The following is a 21,042-nucleotide window of genomic DNA, read 5'->3' on the forward strand; positions in this document are numbered from 1 at the left end:
TTTGCGTTAATGACTGCATGCATCTGCTGGAATCAGCATGGTATTGATTCTTTGGTAATCATGCTGCAAGAATTTCCTTTAGACAGTATTGTTAGTCATGACCGAGAGTGATTCATGGCGCAGTTTGCTTGGTGTCTGGATGACCTCTCAAAGTTTGTCTTCACTGTCAAATTAGCTCATGTTATGGCTTGAGGGTTGCCCTTAAGTTGACTCCCTTCTGCACATAAAGCCCCTTATATGAGCATGCTATTAACCCAAGCTAATATGCTGCTGCTGCTGTTAATTTGAGCTAGTGTAAGTAAAGCTTGAGTGAGCACAATCGGTTAGCCGATAACAGGACCTCTCTGTAATGGGGTGCAGTTTCACCCACGCAAGTGCTGCTTGTCCTCCTGTGTCTTTCAGCATCCCTTTCTTCTCTCCAAAATAGCTTGCTGCTTACTCGCAGCAGCGAGCAGGGACATTCACCTTCTGGTGCCCTGTGCTTTGGCGCTCTTACCTCCATTTAAGAGGCGCTGTTGCCGATTCTTGGCTCGGGAAGCTTCTGTGCACCAGCAGTGTTCCTTGTCATGTGCACCGGGCGCCCAGGACAGACGGACAGACAGAGCTCCCCAGAATATGCTGCACAAGAAACTGCCACGGGCTGAGCTGGTTGTCGTTGTGGGCAACCCAGAAAGCTGAGCATCCCGCAGACTGCACGGCCTATGTCAGCCCAACTGTTTGAGCACCGCTTAGCAGTGTGGGAGCTTGCATCTGAGGCTGGCTGAACTGCAAGACCTAGGGAGCGCGGATTCCTCAGGTGAAGCCTTTGGCTCTGTTGTTTGTCTTTGCTCACCTTGGGCCTGTTAAGCTAAGTTAGGGAGCAGTGGGATAGAGGCGGGGGTGGTGAGCGAGCCTCGGGGTGTAAGAATCTGTGGTTCTGTATCAGTTTAGCAGACAGATTCAAAGAAAATGCAGGAATGACTGTGGTGGGTTGGAGGAGCATTTCCCCATGTCCAGGCTTCAGCTTCTGGCAGTGCAGCAGCCACTTCAAAGGAATCTGCAAGAAATCCTGCAGCAGGTAATTAAGGACTAGCATGTCTAGTGTGTAAAAGCTCCTTCTAACTCTAATCAGTGTTAATGGCTTATGCMACTCCATTGAGTGGCCATTAGTTTTAGGGGAGGACTGAAGAAATCTTGTTTAGGGGAAGATGTTGCCATGCAATGCAGCTGTCATTAGCTGGGGCTAGCTACAGTAGCTGTTTGACTGCTGTTTCTTGTGTCAAAATTTGGGATTTGTCTTGCGCACAAGGAAAAAAAATGGTCTAAAGCTGCTTCTTTCTGTCCCCAATGTGCATATGACTGACTGGATCCTTGCAGTCTCTTTGATTACCTTGCGCTTCAATCTTCTTGTGGGAGGCTTGATAAAGTACAGTATGCTTGGTTGTGCCTGTTAGAAAGGTGCTGAGTTAAACTTTGCATGTCACGGCTTATGAGGACTCCGTTGCCTCTTTGGAAGCTCAAAAAGCTTGTTTAAAAGGGACGAGTGCAAGCGTGCTTTCTTCTGCACACAGCTGTATGCTTTTAGCATGGGCAGTGTGCTCCTTCTCTTGTTTCCCTGGCCTCCATGGCCAAGCTAATTCAGCTGCGTTGCTTTTCATATCCAGTCAAGTGCGCGTGGGCCTCCATTCCAGTGCTGTGAAGCCAGCTACAACCATGTGGGAAGAGGCTGGTGCCTATTCAGTGAGCTGCGGCCTAGGCAGCTATCTTTCGACAGATTAGCCAGAGGAATTTCTGTTGCAGGACTCGATTGTTCTGGGCCCTCGGCTCCCTTTTGTGCCTGATCAATGAAAAGTTGTGTTATGACAATGGTTGACAAAGTGTTTAATGAAAGCTGGAGCTGGCAGTGGCAGAGCTTCGAGCCATCCTCCTTTTCTCCTCTGCCTGTCATCAAAAGGTGCAGAAACGCTTTTGACATAATCTTCCCCACTGACAGATAAATGGTTTTGACGTAAGGGTCGGAAACCTTCACCTCACTGAACAGAATTCAGCCGTCATTGTGATGAACAGAGACCAGCAGCAAGACATCTATTTATTCTTCTGTCTGGCAAGTCAGCCATGCCCCTCTGTTTTGGAAAAGAGGGGTGGCTTTACTCCACACTGGCCGAGTTCCCAAAGCACAACCAACATTCCCGTGTTAACCCGCAGTCTACCCCGTGCCTTCCCCAAGGAGGCAGGATTGGCRTCTCAGGATTCAAGGAGCTACCAGTCCCTCCTCGTTGGTGTGCATGACTCTTTGTGCGACACCATTATTACTTCCAGGAGATAGTTTAAAGGAAGGCTGGGTACCTGGTTATTTAACAAGGCCTTCCTTTGCCTCTTCGCAATGCTCAGTGATCCCCAGTGCCATTTTTACAAYGCTAAGTAAAGGCAAACACTGCTTTTTTTTATTCAGAGACAGGTCTGGATAAATAGAACACGGCCCTTCCCATATTGGTTTAACATACTCTTAGTTCCTGATCATGGACATCTTACTGACAGGAGGGGGAAAAACCCTATGTTGCTGGATTAGCCAACACAAGGAAGAACTGAAAGACATGTAATAGCTAAATAAAGTGCAGATCGCTTCTCATGCTGCTAAGTCAAAATACTTTTTTTGTTTAGAAAAAGAAAGAAGAAAAAACATGTCCACACATGCAGAAGCAGGCAGGATGCTGGGCAGAGGGCCATCTGCTTGGATATTCCCACACTTGGGCACAGCTAACCCAATATGTGGATATGGTGCCAGAAAAATGCACTAACTGCCCACTTAAGGCATGTTCTCTCTGTGTCTTGGGGCTGGCATACAACACTGTAGATGGTGCATTATAAATTTTAGCTGCYTTAGGGGAGTGCCGATTGGGAAAGGGATGGGGTTTTGTTTTGGGGAGCTCTTTCTCTTCAAAGATGATGCTTTAAAACACTGATGGCAGAAGTGTTTGTTCAGCGTGAGCGGTTCCATTATTGTGTTGCAGAGGCAATGCATCGGGCCAAGGGGTTCCTTGAGGAGCAACACGCTTTGCACTCTCCTGGTCCCTGCTGTCGCAGAGCAGAAATGTGGCCATTTCCAGTGCCATGACAGCCGTTCCCATACGTTTGGTGTCCCTGGCCTGCCGCATTCCTGGGCTGCTTGACCAGAGAGGCCGAGAGCTGCTGGGGACGTAGCAGCCTTTGCGGCGCGGTGCCCTGCGTTCGGAGCCCATGCCTTGTGCGGGAGCGCTGCATGCGTGCCTGACCTCGAGTTTTGAGTTTCCTTCGTTATTTGCATTACTGGAGCCTGACCAGGATCAAGGCCTCATTTCACCAGCGTTGGGCAAACCAAGACAATACGAACCTCAATTTTATTTACAGTCTAAATAGACAAGACGGACAAAGGGTGGCTGTGGAAACAAAAGCTCTGGAGAGGTGATGTGACATGACCCGGTCACACAGCAGGAGCTTAAGAGAGCCAGGAGTAGAACGGAGGTTTCCTGACTCCTGGTCCCACTGATCTATCTATTGGAGCACGCTAAGTCTTTTTACCATTTGCGTGCTCTGGCTGGTATGCCAAATACTGTCTAGTGAGGGGGATTTGAGTTCTGGGAAGGGGATCCTGTGATTGCTGATGCTTCAGGCTTGAAATTCCTGGGCATTTTAATGTAAGTTAAAATACAGCTAGTCTCAGGGAAATTGAGTAGAACTGTTTACTTTGGTGTATCTATTTATTTTCAAATCTTCTATTTATTTTGCACCAACCCTGTATCTTTAGTTTACATTTCCCCACTGATTTTTGCAGGAGCACAGTATTGTATGTGTGGCAAGGATAGCTGGAGGTTGGAGCAGGTAGCTTGAGGAGGGCTGAAGGTTTTGGCATATGGGAAGTGGGATTGGTGGGCCATTCCATTAATGGGATGTTTCTGCTCAAGTAGTCACAGGTGAAACAAAATATTTCAGAGTAAACCCCTGGAACCGAGCACATGTTCACATCCTTCAGAGCTGCTGTTTCAGGCTGCTGGAAGGCTCAGGTAGACATTTTGCATAGCTACACTTGTTTTCTTGCTGAATGTTCTTTGTAGCTACAAAAAAAATAACGCCCCAAATCCAGCTCTGAGTAGGTATTTCTGCAGCAAGCTTTGGAAATTACTTGTCTGTGATTGCAGGAAGCTAAACACAGCTATGCCATCTGAAGAGCTAGCTACTTGTGCAATGACTTTGGTGTTCAAACTTCTCAAATGGCAACAGCAATAATCTAAAGATTGCTTTGGAAGATATTAACCCCTGGTTATGAAATTCTCTAAGAACTTTGGTTTTTCCCTTTTCAACTTCTGAAGTTCACGTTGACATGGTTCAATGTTGGAGCACTGGATAAGCCTGGGATCTGTTCCCTTCATCAGGCGTGCAGGGATCAGTTTGGTGCCTCTGATTCTCAGTGCTTGGTTTGTACAACAGCCCACTAGCCTATGGCAGAGGAATGTTTTGGGGATAAATATGTTACTTTAAGAAGTGCAAAGATATTGCCACAACAGAAGATGCAGAAATATATTAAGACAGATGGATTCATGCTCAGTCATGACAGTGCCGGCACTGTGGTTGTATTTCCCCCGTGCAGTTTGTCACTAGCATTTGTCCCTGCTTTATTTTTATTGTGTTGAGCCTATAAGATATTACCTGTTGTACGTTCCTCTTTTTTTGCCTGTACATCAGACAGGGACAAGCTCCAACCTGATTTTGCTGTGTGGTTTAAAAAAAAAAAAAAAAAAAAATTCTAGTAATGTAATCTGTGGGCAAATTGCACTTTAATTTGTAATTGTGCTATGAATATGGACTTGGCTTTCAAACACACTCAGAGTTTAAACTGCAGTTTGACTTTTATTTAGATAAATGCCTTTGAGTTCATAGTGAAATGGATATCTGCTGTAGGCTGGTATTGATTTAAAGGTCTCCTGAGTGTTTTAAAAGACAGTAGGGGCTTACAGGACAGCATATTTTAAAACTGGATGCTTGGTTAGGTTTTACACTCCTGTGCAGCCCTTAACAGAATCTAGACCTGAAGCCACCCCATGCTGAAGGCTTTGTGCCTTCTTTCACAGCAGGTATTTGTAGAAAACTGAATATTTCATGCAAGATGCAAGGAGCCTTTCTTARCCGGCTCCTTGGGAAGCCGTGGGGAACGGCGTGTGTGAGAGCTATCGAGTGGTGCCAGCGTGCAGCGGGACGTTGCAAGAACTTCCCGTCAGCGCGTCCTAGGAGGACGTGTGAGCAATCACTGCTGCTCAGCTCCAAAGTGGCACTTGTGCTAACCATCCAGGGTTGGTGGGCTTTTTAGTCTTTCAGGTCTTGTTGGTGTTTGCAAGCATTGCCATGGGCCTAAATATCTCTGTGTTACCCCGAAGTGCTGCAATGGGTTGGCAGGAGCAATTCAAATGGGAGATTTCTCTATGTTCTTCTGCCAGCTGTCCCTTTCTTGTCTGTAAGCTCTTGGGTCCTGTGGGTATGGATAGGAGTTCAATAGGTGCCTCAGTGACTTAGGCCCTGTTTACTAGTTTGGGCTGCAGACCTGCTTTGGGTCTGTGGGCACAGCTTCCAAACAAAGCAGATGTACAAACCGGGGAAGATTGGCCCCTTTTCTAGTCAGACTGGCTCGGTAGTTTGAATAGGCAGCTGAATGTTTGAGGGCTTATCTAAAATCAGGCTGTGAATCTTTTAGGTCATGTTCAGAGGTGCAGTAAGAGGGTGTAACCTCCCTGCAGAGGAGGCAGGAGGGTTGAATTTTGCTYGGGCTAATATCCTAGAGATGGGTGTGGAGCAGGGTAAAATTAAAGTAGGTCCCCCCTCACAATTTCCTTACAGCTCCTTGTGGTTGCTTTTCTTGCTACCACCCATCAATTTGCTTCCTCCCTCTTTAGATTACGCACTGGTAGTAACACGCCAGCACTGCATACATCATGTTAATTAGGCCATTTGTTAAATTCCATGTCATTCGTCACTTGGTCTTAATTGATCTGTGCTCTCCTTGTAAGTCCATAACTGCAGGTTTGACCTGTCCTATGTCAGCGTGCTGCTAATGTGCATCTGGGAGGGAAGATTTTCCTGCCGCTCTGTGTGCGATGGCACAGCAGAGCAGGGCAGAGGCGTCGCTCTTGTTTTCGGAATTGGTGCTTTACGCGTGCTTTCACCCCTGTTTCGTTATTCTGTCTGTTTGCTGTCCCCAGCAGTAGTTGCAGTGTGTTCTTTCCAGAAGCACGTTAAACAATTGCAATGGCTGTATTTCCAAACAGGCACGTCCTGCAAGCCAAGTCTGCTCTCCCAGAAGKTTTTTTTCAGATAATATAGCACAGTTTATTTGCCATCCTGTCCCTCAGTGAAGTGCTGTAATACAATCTAGGCTTTGACTGGCAGGTAGTTGGAAAGCATTGGTTGGGGTAGCTATGGAGCAAAACATTTACTGTTGCGTGAGGTGGCAATACAACAACAGCAGGTTGAAAGCTGTAATCACTGATTTTAAAGGAAGAAAGAACCATTTAGTGATATATTAGTGTTATAATCTTGTTAGCAAATATAGAAAATACATAGTAAGTGTACATGCCTATATGTGTTTTATCTGTATGTAATGCGTAGTGGCATATAAAAAATCCCATGTGTATGCAGATATAAAAATAGCAGCAGGTTTGATTCCTTCAGTTCAGACTAATTTGTCAGGAAATACCTTATTCATCTGTGATTAGTTACATGGTTATGAATAATCAATAGAAGATTATAAGTGCAATTGTATAATATTAAGACAAATTAACTGTACACGCTAATACAAAAGAAGAAAATGCTTAGGGAGAGCTAGATAATATTTGACCACAAAATTAAAGCAACCGTCTAGTTTATTCAGCAGAGAAGTGCTGCTCAACCCTGTTTCTTAAAGGTTCTTTTAAAACAACAGATCATCTCCCAGTACAATCCAGAATAATTAAGATGACTGGGTTTTGCTGAGCACAGTAACTGGAGTATGCTGATCTACTGCCTTTTATTTTAACAGAAACCTGAGCTACAACAAGTTGACGGAGATTGATCCTTCTGCCTTTGCAGAGCTGTCGAACCTACGGGAAGTGTAAGTATTCTTTGCAAGGTTTTAATTGTATTGTCTTGTTGAACAGAAGGAAATTGTATATAGTTTCCCAAGACAGCACCTTCCCTTGGCTAACTTGAATCAGCRGAGCTGACTTGGTGTGGGTGTTTTTTTCACACTCCACCTGTGCTGCCTTTTTTTAACCAATCAATTAGCAGAACACAACTTCCTAATCGAAACAGCATAGCCGTTACTGGAAATCTTTGGAGTTTGCCTCCCTCCCTGTCTTGTGCAATGCTCTGAGGGAGCAGTTCGGCTAACACACCTGAGCATACACACTAAGCTTCTTGCTGAAAGGATAACCCTGAAGCAAGGCAGAACAGCCTGGATCGTGATATCTGATGCCAACCTAGCCCGAATCTCCCAGGAAACAAAGGTGTAGTGTAGTGGATAACAAAGCACTTAACTGTGTCTCCTCCTTTCTTAGACATTTGTACTGCTTTTGGAACCAGAACAAATTTTTTTTGAAGTCTGCTAGGAGAGCCTGAAATGACGGAGTTTTCTTTTGGTTTGGTGGGGGAAGAGAAGGAGCTAATGAAGGCTTGAGTAGCTGTTACAGATTCCCCTTTCTGCACTGTCGGTAAAAGAAAATTCTGTTTTGGGGGAATTGCAGGATTTCCCAACTCCAGATCCGCGTAAGCGCTCAGCAGTGAATATTCCTAGAGCTGTTGCACTTGTCAGCTTTTCACAGCAATTCTGAAGCTCTGATTTGGGGTTTCGAAAAGTGAAAGTGACTGAAATTGCAAGCGGTGGGTTGAGGTAATGAGCTCTCATTTGAATGCTGAATTGCTGACATACTTGAGGTTTGGGCTCTGTTTGAAGAACTACTGATGCCTCATGGGAAACTGAAAAAACATTTCCTTTCCGAAACAATACTGTGCTCTGTGTATATCGTTCATTTGCTCTTGTCCTTTGTCTGTTTTCATTAAGCGTTGGCTCTGGGGCTCGTGGAGGGGCCAGATTCTGCGATCYTTAAATAGGCAAAGCAGTTTACTACTGTGGGACTTCTGCCTGACTAATGTCTGCAGAACTGGACCACGGGGATTAATACACTGTCTCTCCACCTGCCTAATCTCCCGTGGCTCCCCTGCTTACGCTAGAGTAGTACTAGGGAACATGATTAAGTGAGGAACATGCATCAGGAGTGACTGCAACTCTCTGACATAAGTTCATAACCATCTTAGCAGTAAGGGAGGGGGAGAAAGTGATGCAGGTGAGCAAAATGCTTCCTATGGGATCTGTTTGCTCAACTGTTCTTTAAACTATGGAAAGCCTTAAATTGCTCTGTGCTTAGAGAACAGAATCACAGCCCTGATCCCATGAGCCTTTAGAGTTATTCTAACATGACTGTGGCTTAGCAATAGCTTTTATTAGTGGAAGCGCCTGAAGGCGTGTGACTTCAGGGAGCAAGGTGTTGGGAAGATTGCGTGGCTCCCGATTGCTTGGTGGGCTCCCTTGTGCAAAGTGCTGCAGCATCGAGGGCAGGACAGGCTCTGCRCTGAGCAGGTAACTGTTAAAAAGGTGTGAGGGAAATGGGGAAGGTAAGTAATGCAGCCCACAAAGTAATGGCACAGATAAGAGCTGCGTGCTGAATTAGAAAAGCAGGCTTAGGGGAAAGGGAAGCAGAGAAGTGAGTAGGAGGGAAGGGGAGAAGTCTGAAATGGGAGACTGAAAGAGAACCAGAGGTCTGGAGTGGAGCCTGGAAGGCAGCCGCTGGAAAGTGTGAGGGAGAAAYTCTATTAAAAGCCCTGTCTACCAATCTTGGTTGCTTTTGAATAACAGCTAAACCACAGACCACTGTAATAAACTGTATCTCACAAAGAGAACCACATCTGTACTGCCAGAGCATCTCCTTTCTGAGTTTTGTTGTTTTTTTTTTTTTTTTAAGCGCTTTACAGACATTCATGAAATAAGCGTCATGCTGTGGCATGTCTTGAGAGCAAGTCAGTGTTTTGCTGTGCGCGCTGCGCTGGGCAAATCAAGTCACCCTCGGGGAAAGAGATTGCCCCAAATAATAGATGCATTGATAAGACCTGAAACCTCCCATGATGCTTCGAACACAGAGCCTGTGGTTCCTAAGCACTACAGATGAGGCTCAGAGCTCGCTGTATGTCACTGTATGTGCATAATTAGCACAATGTATTTTGAAAACCTTTGTTTTCTCTTGATTTTTAAGAAGATGTCCCTGAAACAAAGGATTTCAGCTTTATAGCTGACCGTCGATGCTTCTGTTTTGGTTTATGAAGGTGGTAATAAAATAACTCTAGCCTCCATTTTTTCCCTTCCCTTGGGTTTAGCCRGTTTTCCTGTTTTTTAAACACAGCTTTCACCTAAGAGTTTGAGTCTGTGTGGAATGAAATTTGGTAGCACAAAGCAACATGAAACCCCATAGTCCCACATGATTGAATGCATTGATCCCTTTTACAAAGGGAGCCCTTCATTTCCCGCCAGCACATTTCTGGGTAGGTTGTCCACCAGTTTTGTGCTTGTTCCTACAAAACGCACAATATGGAGTCCTTCAGATGGCAGTGGAGCTCTGAAATAGCTAATTGTGCTGCTGAAGCCTCATATGGAAGGGACTGAAGCGTGCTTATCTCCTTCAGGAGAGCTAGGCTTTTTCTCGCATCCCCTTCGTTGATCCCTCTAAGGACCATCCCATCCCCAGGGTCTATTCACTCTGGCACTTGGGTTGAAAGGATGGGGGGGGTCTTGCTGTGGGTAGGCCCTGTTGTCCTTTCTGGGGTTGTCTCAGGTCGTACAGATCATGGGACCCGTGAGAGTGATGGTTGCATGGCTCTCATGTTTTCCAAGCTCATACTACGAGGTAATAGTAATTGTGCTAAAATTCCTCTGCAAACAACTCACCTTTTATTTTCTAAAGTGCCTTTCACTGAAAGCTCTGGAGAGCTGTGCTATTTTTGAGCAGGCTCCATTTCAGCTTGACACCAGCCTGGCAACTTGACCGTAAATATTTTATACGGGTGGCCCCCCCCCTTCCTCCCCTCTTACCATCCAGAGGCAGCAGATTTGTGTCATCAAAGGTGAGGGCTGGGGAGCAGAAAGGAGACAGAAATGTTAAATTTGCTGAGCTAGAAGTCTGGTGGTTTTGTTTTGTTTTTTTTTTTCCTGTTTTGTTCCTTTAAATGTGGGAGGGGGAGGATGAGAGGGAAATCCCAGACAAATACAAAGCTTGGCCGTCTCCACTGCATCAGCAACTGGTGTCTGCGAGCCAAGAGAGAAAATGAGGTGGGAGAACAACTTCTGACTATGCTGTTTTACTGAGGAGGACCTGACAGGCCACCAATATTTGAAAATCGCACTTATGTCAGAAGGATTTGAACACTTGTTAGACGCTGATTGGTGTTGCAGCCGCCTAGCCAGAACTGACTCAGACTGGAGGAGAGTGGGCCTAATTCTCCCTCCTCTCCTGCGCTTTTCCAAAAGGTGCTTGGTTGGATGCAGATTAAAGTATGGCACACGTGCATTTTAATGCTCTTTCCAGCTTGCTTTGTACCTCTGAAAGCTCTAGACCTTGCATATAATATCAGTAACAATGAGCTTTTAGTTGCAAAGCAGAGCTCCTTGCTGAATTGCAATGCATCTGGCTTTTTTCCCTTACATTTTAAGTACGGATACAATGTTAGAGGCAGAGCTGAGGTCGAGAAAAGCTTTTATCCCAGCAGTGCCTGGAACTCTTCGTGAAATCAAATCTCTCGCCTGCTCTCGGAGGAGTCAGAAGGAAGTTCTGTGATGGATGTATCGCTGCCCTCTCCCAACGGCCAAAAATATTTTTAAAGGGCAAAAAAACCAACCCCAGCCAAAATTGAGGATTGCCCCAACTCGTGCCTATGGCTTAGCACTTCGCAGCTTCCCTGTGCTCCTTCACCAGTGACGAGATGCTCTGCTTCTCGCACCCAATTTGGAGTCGGATGCATCTGCAAGTTATTTGCAGGCCTCCCTCCCCTCCTGGAGAGGGGAGGCCTCGGGGAGTAAAGCGAGATGCCTTCTCAGAGCGTTATGATACTTCTCAAGACGCCGTTGTAAAACACCCTGGAACGGGAAGGGGATCGTTCGCTGAGCGCGAGAGCCTGCTGGCCTCCCGACCTCCCCTTTTGCCAAAGCGCGTCTGGGGGGAGAGGTGGAAGGGGGGCGGCGGCGGTGGGGTGTCAGCGGGAATCTGGCAAGTCGGGAGCGAGAGACCCTGCGAAATGCTGCCTTGCCAATAACTGATCTCCGGCCACGGAGGCGGCCGGGGGGTCCTCCGGCACTGCCGTGCGCGCTGCCCCTCGCTCGGCTTGGCAGCGGCTTGGCTTTAATTGCTTCAGCATGCGGCGGCGGGGGACGGGGAGGTGGGGGGAGAGCGGCAAGATGGCTAAGAAATTAGGTAATTTTCAAGCAGCCAGACAAGCAACTGTTACAGTAATTAATTGACTAATTCACCGTACAAACAAGGGCTCTTTAAACCAAGGAAGAGCCCGTCGCATGGCAAGGATCTGTTTTCAGTCAGAAAAACACTTCAAACATTAGGCCGTTGAAGGGGGACGTTTTTGTGTCGGCCGGGCGGGGGTTTCCAAGAGCAGGGCCCCCTCTGTAATTGCCGTTAGCCCCGCAGGGCCGCCGCCGGAGAGCAAGGCTCTCTAGGAAGCCCGGAGCTACCGAGATGAAAGCGAACCTGGAGCAAACGGCCTGATTTTGTCGGGGTCACTGTGTGCTTGGGGGGCTCGGGGTGGCCCTTCCCTCCCGGCGCGGGAGGCGGTGATGTTTCCCARTGGGTTTTGGAAGGCTCCCGCGTGAGCGTGAGCCGACTTTGTAAAGCTGTTGTAGGAATAATTATGGCGGCTCTCATTTAAAATAAATAAATAAAAGGCTTGGGTTGGGGCTGAGAGGTGAGACTGCCGGAAAGATGCAGCAAAGCCCCTCGAGATGGAGACCTCTGCCGAATGACGGGGGTCCCAGGTGAGTCAAGGACGGCAGATAACGAGCCGCGTGTTTATGCAGAGCCCCACGCTGAGGCTGTACGCAGCTCGCGCGTGCCTCGTCTTCGGCTGCTTGTTTAAAYGATGAATTTCTGCTCGTTGCAGGCGACTGAACAACAACGAGCTGACTGCCGTCCCGTCCCTGGGAGCTGCTGCTTCCAACGTCCTCTCGCTTCACCTGTGAGTTGCTGCTCCGGCTTCCTGCCTCTTTTTGCCTTTGACTGTCTGTTATTGTTTGTGGGGTAGATTYAACTTGCTTATGGAGAGTTTCGTGTGTGTCACACCCGCTTCTGCTAACTCTTCAAGTTTCATTACGAGGCTTGTTGATACCTTAATTAAGAAACATCTTCTGGAGTTCTATGATTTATGTGAGATTGTTTGATAAATCTTGCGCTGTTCTAACACAGTTTGTGAGAGCAAGGCAAAAGGTAACACTTGAAGGCCAATTAGAAGTCTGCAAACTCTAGAATAGATCATTTCTCTGATACTTAACTTATGGAATGATCCAAAATAGGCGACCACTCTGTCAGCTCAACCAAGTCTGTAGAAATGTCTTCCAGAGTCCCAAAAGCCAATTCTTTGCAAATCTGGATTTGTGTCTGACTGGAGTGGAGCTGCTCAGGATTCAAGCAAACATAACTGATACAATTTGTTCTTCAAAAYCTGATCTTGGGTGCAGCGTGACTTTTTGACCTGTGCCCCAGCAGAACCCAGCAAAAATAATTGCAGTTGTTATTCAGGTGAAGGGTTCGTTGGCTAGTGACCTGTCGCAGATAATTACGGTGGGTAGTGCTTCCGTGCAGCCTTCAGGAATACCAGTATGGGCAATTATGGGTAATTGTGAAATAAGACACCCCTAGGAGAAATTTACACTAAAGTCTATCAGATGGTCACTGTTCCTGCTGCTAGAGGAACGCAGATAGTACTTTTCGGTTTTTTTGTTTGTTTGTTTTTGTGATTGTTCTCATTATTCCCATAAACATTTCATCCTTCGCCAAGCCATTGAAATCTTATGGTCAGCGATAACTTGTGGCAGTAAATTCCACAGGTTAACTATATTTGGGGTAAAAATACGTTCTTTTTCATTGTCTGCCTTTGGGTTTCAATCATTATCTTGTTCTTGTGCTATTATAGAAGTACATAATTTTACCTTCTCTTTATTGTTCTTTTTTTTTCTTGGCCCTGTTCTGGTCATATTCTCTGTTCTTAAAACCAAGAGACTATTCATGTCCTAATCTTTCAGGGAACTCATTCCAGGCTTCCTAACAATTTTTATAGTCAGCCTTTCAACCTCTAATTTTTTATTTTGAGGGAGTGATTAGTCACTGTAGGGTTAGATCTGCAAAAACCTTGAGGTTCCTAACTTTGGGAGTTTAGGTGCCTGCAAAAGAATTAGACTTGAAGGCCCTTGTGAATCTGCCACCAAGGATCTCAGGTTGGGGACACTGCTGAAGGGAATAGTGACATTGTAATATCGCCTGTATCAAACTTCTTAGTACCTTAAGAGTGTGGATTTCTAAAATTGTTTTTGCATGTGTCTGCTTATAATGCACACCGAGAAGGAATTTTGCTGAGGTATGCATGATACCTCCCAAGTTCCTGGGAAAGGGAAGTGGTTATAGTTGATACGGATTCCAGCAATGTACTTGAGCAGTTCAAGGGATGGCTTCCAGTGTGCATGACCTTGCAGTGTCTGGCTACGGGCAGGTGTCTCATCCTTTCCCATTGCGCTGGATTTACTTCTCCTCATGGTGGATAATACCAGTGTCCAAACCAGGTGATTGGTCCTCCAGGGCTTAAAAAGGCTCTGAATTACTCTGAAACAGCTTGATTCATTGACTAAAAATACCTTCCTATTACTTAAATCAAGGACAGAATAGAGTGAAATGAATTGGCACTGTTCCTGTTCTTCCATTTAGGCAGTGTTAAAATATGCAAAACAGAAAAACTCTTTCCCTGTCTTAATTCAGTTTAGGGATCTTAGGTTAAAGTTGGCATCCATATCTCTCTCCTGGTGTGAAGTAAGCTTAGCTTTTATTAGAGATATAGTGCCTTTGGTCTGATTCTTGGGCATGCTGTGTTCGTACAGTGCTTATAAAGACCTAAAAGTGCTCCTGTGTTATCACCAGCTCTGGATCTAGTGAGCGTCTTTCAGTTAAATGGATAAATAACCACTTCATCTCCTGAGCGTAGGGGTGACTTGTGTCTCAGCCGTTATCAGACCTGCYAAATGTGTCGCACGCAGCTGGTGTGAAACCAGCTTATTTGATTTCTACCTCCTGCCTCTCCCCAGCTCTGGGACCATGTGTGAAGTCCAAGCCCATGATCTGGGGGCTGCTGGCTGTAGCGCTGCGCAGCGACTGCCTCCGTGCAGGGTCCCTYGTGTAAGGCACGATCCCTGCTTCCCACTTTCACCGAGCTCGCCAGGCTGCCACCTAACCCAGTGTGTAGCATGTCATGCGCTGGGATTCAGAAACTTCAGAGATCTGTTTTATGGGTGGAAAGCCTGCATAAAATTTACTATCTCGGATATAGTTCTAGGCCCCCCAAATCGGCTTTCCTTTCTCACAAAGTCTATAAATGATCCGAGTTTCAAAAGCCCCTGTTGTTATTTTTGCTATTAATTTAGCCATTGGCAAAGGACCAAATTGCAAGAGCTTTGGCATTTGATTCCTGAAATGAAATAAGCGGTTTGGAAAGGAGGAATAAYGACTGGTGGAAGGCAGTAGATTTACTACTCCTCTGAAATTTCAGAGGRTACAGAAGGAAGGGGAAGGTACAAAGCCAAATGATAAAAGGACATTTTCTAAACAGACCTGCTTAGTATCACTTTCCAGAAATCTGTATTGCTTTCCTCAGCTGCTACACATAAATAACTCTGGYGATAGCGGGATTTGTAATGCTGCTGTCATACCTCTGCAAGAATGGTCTTGCTTACCCCGTTTCAGAGAATGCCACTGCGGGGTTACTTTTTTGCCTGCATTTCCTTTTAATTTTTATCAGAGGTAAAAAATAACCTGCAAGCATGTTTTAAAGTACCTGTTTTAATCAACATTGGTGACTAACTCGCATTAGAACAACTTGCTGAGGAAGTGAGGCTTTCGTCATCATTGGGAGTCTTTAAATCAGTTAGATGGCTTCCTAAAAGATGGACCTTTAGTTCGACGGTGGGTTAATGGGCTTGATTGTTGGGTAAAAGTCTTTGCCCTTGTGTGGTGTTAGGAGTCGGATTATACGCTCACACTGGTTCCTTCTGGCCTTCAAATCTGTGAAGTAATAATTGGGGAGGCTGCCAAACCAAACCAGGGTGAAGACTCATAATGAAGACTGTGTACTGAGAAATTGGTTTATATTTAAGCATATAGTGTTACAGTGTGTTCTTACTGTTAAAGAAAAATAAATACTTYTTTTTTTCTCAGTGTTTATAAACGTGTGAAGTGTGTTTACCTCAGAACCTCTCAAGTAGGTTTTGTGTATTGCATGTGGTTAAGCATTTCCAAAGGGCTGTGAATGTATTATCAGAGCAATGGTTGTATATTTGTCACTCAAAACAGTCCTTTTGAATGGGTTAAACCATTCACCTCCCACTCTTCCCGAATTGGGGAAGAGACTTTCTCCCCCTTTGGTGCTGTGACTGTACTCAAGAAACCTGCCGTAGGATTAAAGCAGTGTGAATGGGGATTGCCCCGGGTTTTAAACCAGCTTGTCCATTTTGGATTCCCCACTTTGGAGCTTCCCATCCTTGACTCCATCATCCRAAAACTTGCTTGACCCCATGTGCGTGCGGACCGTGGGCTGTTATATATATATGTAAGCATATGTGAATCTGTTGGGGGGAGAATTCTCAAGGTTTACTGCAAACCTTTGGGTGTTTCAGGCTGTAGATGGATGCAAGTATACCATATGTATCAAACATGCTACGCCTTAATATACTGTCATGAAGTTTAATTCAGTTTAATTATTCCTTGAAGGGTCTGTTTGCCTTGCACGTTGAAAATGCTGCCAAAGTAGTTCATCTCAACAAGAGCAAACATAAGGGACTTGATAAAGCTTTTAATAGAACAGAAGGGAAGAATAATCTCTGTACGGGTTACCAAATAAAGACAGACATTAAATGCAAACATCTGTTAGTGCAAACAAAAGCCAGGAAATTCAGCTGGGAGGGGGAGAGACTGTGAATCTGGATTAATTCCGAAATTGCATYGGAGTAGCTGAGAGGAGAGTCTTGCCTGAAATTCCCACAGCATTTGTAACTTAGCTAGAGTTCCTAGATTTGGACATTTGGGAGTTGATGGCAGGATGTTTTCACTGACATGCTCTTGGCTGAGGATTTCCCTTCCCAATGTTCTGCTGCAACTCAAGTGTGTTAACTCTCTAGGCCCTTGAAAAGACTCTCTGCTCAAGCTTTTACCTGATCTGGTGGGGAAGGGGAGGATGGAGGAAACAATTTCTTTGTAGCAGAACTGAGAGTCTGTTTATGTGCAATTTCTGACTAACCTGTGTGGGGACCTGCTTAGCCTTGCTAGTGTCACATAAGAGGAGTTGAGCCGTGATCAGCTCTGTATTGGTCTGTTACTGCAGGTTTCCCACAAGCCCAAGTTCAGACCATACTCTGGAGCATTCCTGAAGGTGACAGATTCTGTCCCAAATGGGCAACTTAGCAAAGGTCCAAAATCTTAGGTCTAAAAGAGCTCGATGGAGAGCCTGCTATCCAGACCTCTAAAGCAAGCATGGTAAATAGAGCAGTCTCTATGCCACATCCTTAGCTGGCTAGGAATTGAGGAAGTTAACAGATTAAACACTTTAAAATAACTTTCTTTTTTTTTTACTGCAACTCTTAAGCCTCCGCCATTTAGGAACAAAGGGGACAGTGACCCACAGTAGTCAGCTGTCTATTAGCAAGAGTCAAAGCTGTCTGAGATGCTTTGGCCCCATGATCTTGCTCTGAATAAGCATGGATGACAAGGAAGTCAGAACAAGGATTTTTGGAGCAAAAGAGTGTGAAATTGGATTAGCTGATTCATGGAGGATGCAGTGACACTCTGCAGTGTATTTAACAGGGGGAAGCGAAATCAATAGGACTACTCTGCTGCCAAACTGAGCATAAAAGTCTCTTGAAGAAAATCAATCTTCTTTACAGGCTCATTAATGTAAAGATCAATTCACATTAAACTGTAATTAAACAGAAGGGGCTAATAGGAGAAGGGTAAATGATCTACTGTGCCACAGGCAAAATATATAATGTAAAATTTGAAAACTAAGTACATGAAGAGTTGGGAACTGTGAGGGGCAGGGAACATACTAGGTTTGCTTGAAATGACTGGTGGGTTCAGATGCTGATGGGAGCAACATGATAATCATGAGGGGAGTCCTGTATATATTCCATGGGATCGCGGGAGTGAGGCCAAAGACTGCAGCCAGTAATTCCTATGTTAGGAGCGATGCTTTTGTTTGAACTGCGTGGTGTTTTAGAGAGCTTTTCTCTGAAGTGTTGGGGATTTCGCTAGGTTTCTGGTTAAGTTACTCTCATCGTTAATAACGTGGCCCTCGTTTCTTTTCTGACTTTAGCTTTTGTTTTCATTGGATCTCATTACTCCTTTGAACTGGATTAAAGCAYTGACCAGTCTTGGAGATCTCTAACATGGCAGAATTGGGATCATACTATTGCTCCTCCTCCTGCAGCTGTTGTCTCACGCTTTCTTAGAGAATGCTTGGGAAAGCAGTTGTGATTTTAGTGGTGTTTACACTGCTTCTCTCTGCTCTTGTCAAATGCGGTTTGCAGAGGCTCTTCCTGGGGTCACGTGTGGTCCATTAGATTCTTTGAGCTCCTGTTTTGCCTTCACCCTTGAGACCAACATGCCTTGCTGTGTTATCTGAAACAGTGCTTGCAGTCGCTGTACACACCGATCAGAGCCAAGYGTGATCTTGCAAATATGCCTCCTTTCCACAAGCTTTTCCCGGGAGCTGAGGTGGTGGTGATGTTGAGATGTGCGAGTCCAGTTCCACTTTGCTTTTTGTGTTAAGATGGTGAAGACTCGGCTGAGCGCAGGAGAACTACAGATTGAATTTCTGACTGTGACCCTTCCTAGAGCCAAGGGCTTGAAACTGCTGCATCCTCACTGTTGGTAGAGCACGGCTCAAGTCTGATGTGTGAATTCGCTGGTGTATTCCTGACTAGGCTAGAGCATAAGCCTCTGTGTAGGCGGTGTTGATAGTCAGGAAGCTGGGGCTCAAATGAAGGGATTGAGGCCTGAGCTAACACGACAGTGTAGATGTAGCCGTGGAGCCCAGTCGTGGCCTGGGATCCTGCTGTGCTAATTGCTATACAAGCAAAACAACTGCCTTGACCCCCAAGGGACTTAGTCTGCAAGTCATCCTTGCTGGAGTAAAAAAGAATGAGCTAATAATTAGAAATGAGGATAATACTCCGTTAATTCCATCTGGGTCCCAGCAAGCGTTTTTGTACTCCTAAGCACAAAATATAGATGACTCGGATGCGGCTGCGCGCAGGGTCCGGTTGAAGTCGGCAGGGCTCTGCTCGTGCTACTTGAGCAGCTCTGAAAGCCACGCTGCCTGCCATGTTGCATAATAACTTGCGCAAAGAAAACTTTCTCTGGTAAATAAGGCGAAGTGATGCATGCAGATGTAGATCTAGCAGCATGAGTGGATTTACCCCCAGCCTGTGCTTGCATCAGTTCTCATTTGGTGTAATGTCTGCAGGGGCCAGTTCTCCAGTGTTTATTCGGGCAGCTCTCCTCAGTGGTTGGAGAGAGAGTTGCTTTCTGAGGGATTTGGTCCACACTACAGGCTACGCTACTCAGTACAGCTACTATTTTTGAATGTGAATATGGCAACATGAAAAGGTGAATAGAAAGAATGTTGGCAGTCAGGCTATTTAGTATGCAAGCAACGTGCAGGCATAACATAATATATTCTTAAGGCCACCTCTCCTGTTTGTTTTGCTCAGAGTTCATAGTAAGGCTCTGGTGTGTAAAGTCTGCTAGTTAGTGAGGCCAAAGACTGCAAGAGCCTTTCCCAGCGGAGGAAATTCTCATTAATCATGTGCTCCCAAGCACCAGAAGAGACACTGTTTTGACTTTTCGTTCGGGTTGTTGGAACGATTCTAATCACTTGCATGTCTTCTTCGAGCTTTCAGATATAATACGAGTGTATGGAAATGGCAAAGGATCTGAGGCTATTCCAGGGAAATGAGTAATCCTTTCTTTTAGAAAAGCAGCAGCAGTGAAACACGTYGTCCTCAGACTCAACAAAAGAGCGTCAGAAAGCGAGCTGGGCACGTACAGAGCAATGTAAGAATTGGCCAGAGGAAAAAGATATAGTGAAAGTTGGTGGCAGTTTTTGGAATACTAGTTACCCCCTGAGGCTATTTTATTATGTCTCTACTAGTGAGAATAACCATTCTGTGCGGCGGGGCAACTTCTCCTGCAAGTAGGGAATTGTTTTGAGCTGGRCTAGATCTGATCTAAAGTTTGTGTGTTGCTTAGCAGGGCATGTTAGCTTAGTCTTGCTCTGGAGGAAGGAAAGGACATAAGGCAGAGCACAAGATTAGGAATCGAAATACTTGAATGGTGTTTTTTTGAGCGTCCCACATCCATTACACCCTAAAAACAAGTAAATTCATGTTTAGGTAGGCCCACTCTTCCCCTTGCCCCAACTAAAGACCCGTGTTGCCCCGGGGCAGATGTAACGCATGAACGTGCAGTGCCGTTGGTGTGTTGCCTGAGAGCAGGCGTGTGTGTCGTGATGCACAGTGCGCAAGCTGCTTTCCAGCTTCCATCCCTTGCAGATCAAGTCTAGATGAGCAGTGAGGGTCATTTGCGACTGTGATCTTTTGTTAAGGTCAGTATGAAAAATAGCCTCGTAYTTGAGCCTTATAATAGCCCAAACTTGCTACTATTAATATCTTTGGTAGATTGGCTGTCTCATTTGATGGCGTATGGCAAATAAACCGCATGTCTATTAAGGCAATTACTTTGTTAGCCTTCACAGGTTGAACAGATTTCAAATGTAAATAACTTGCTGAGTTAAGCTAAAAGTTTTTTCGTATATTGGAGTTTCCTGCCTAAGAACTGGTAGTAACTGTAATTAGTTTGCTCTGGGGTCAGTAAAAGAATATCCACAGTTGCAATAAAATCAGGTTAAATTACCTCTCRGTAGAATTCTCTGTCCATCTCTTTTCTTCCGCAAGCATGAAACTTTGATGCAGTTTTGTGAGAAAATTGCACAAAATCAGGAAACCGTGAGTATGTGTTACTATTTCTATGCTTCCCTCCCTCCTGCGATTGCTCAGTGAGTCCTCATTACCAATCTTCAGGTGTCAGGCAGTTTATCCTGGTTCTCGGAGAGACACAAAAGGCCCATAATCAGTGGTCCTTGCTCCGAGTGTAATCTGCCTAGCCTGCCATTCCCTTCCCAGCAGTAGCTGCCAACAGATGCCTAGGGAACAGTAAGAGCAGGGGTCTGGGTAGAATCATGCTTTTTAAAGTATGGTGCCATAAATGTTTTCAAAATCTCTCCATTACCTTCATTACCTTGTTTACCTTCAAGCATCCTGGAAGGCTTGAGAACAGGCAGTGTCTTTTAGTTCCTCTGCATATAACAAGGCTAAAACTGTTTCAGCAGAGGTGTCAAAAATGAACCCGGCCCATGTGGTTCAAAGCCCAGTGAGTAAAACATCAGTTTTACCATTTACCTTCTGCTCTGTACAACATTTAGCACTTCCATCATTGCTTCCACTGACACTACTAGAAATAGTGCATAATTCAGGGTAAAGAATTACTAGTGTAAACAGTGTTCACTAAAATGTGATCCTGGCATGTCTAAGTTGGAAAAGATTAGCAAATAATCTCTAGAAAACTCACTTTTAACTGAATAAAAGCTGACTATATGCTGAATTTTCTGCTTTTAACTCATGTTAAATTCCCCAAATAATTG

At 45.3% G+C, this 21,042-nt stretch overlaps 1 protein-coding gene across 1 annotated transcript in view; it reads left to right on the forward strand.

The window, feature by feature from the left end:
• Positions 1-1,844: 1,844 nt before the first annotated feature.
• Positions 1,845-21,042, forward strand: part of LRIG1 (leucine rich repeats and immunoglobulin like domains 1) — a 64,654-nt gene continuing 45,456 nt past the window's right edge. The window contains exons 1-3 of the mRNA XM_026075010.1: positions 1,845-1,933; positions 7,022-7,093; positions 12,193-12,267. Coding sequence (XP_025930795.1) covers positions 1,845-1,933; positions 7,022-7,093; positions 12,193-12,267 — 236 coding nt within the window. The remainder of the gene's footprint in view (positions 1,934-7,021; positions 7,094-12,192; positions 12,268-21,042) is intronic.

This window comes from Apteryx rowi, unplaced genomic scaffold, assembly GCF_003343035.1.
Source record: "Apteryx rowi isolate R43461 unplaced genomic scaffold, aptRow1 scaffold_4, whole genome shotgun sequence".
Taxonomy (NCBI): domain Eukaryota; kingdom Metazoa; phylum Chordata; class Aves; order Apterygiformes; family Apterygidae; genus Apteryx; species Apteryx rowi.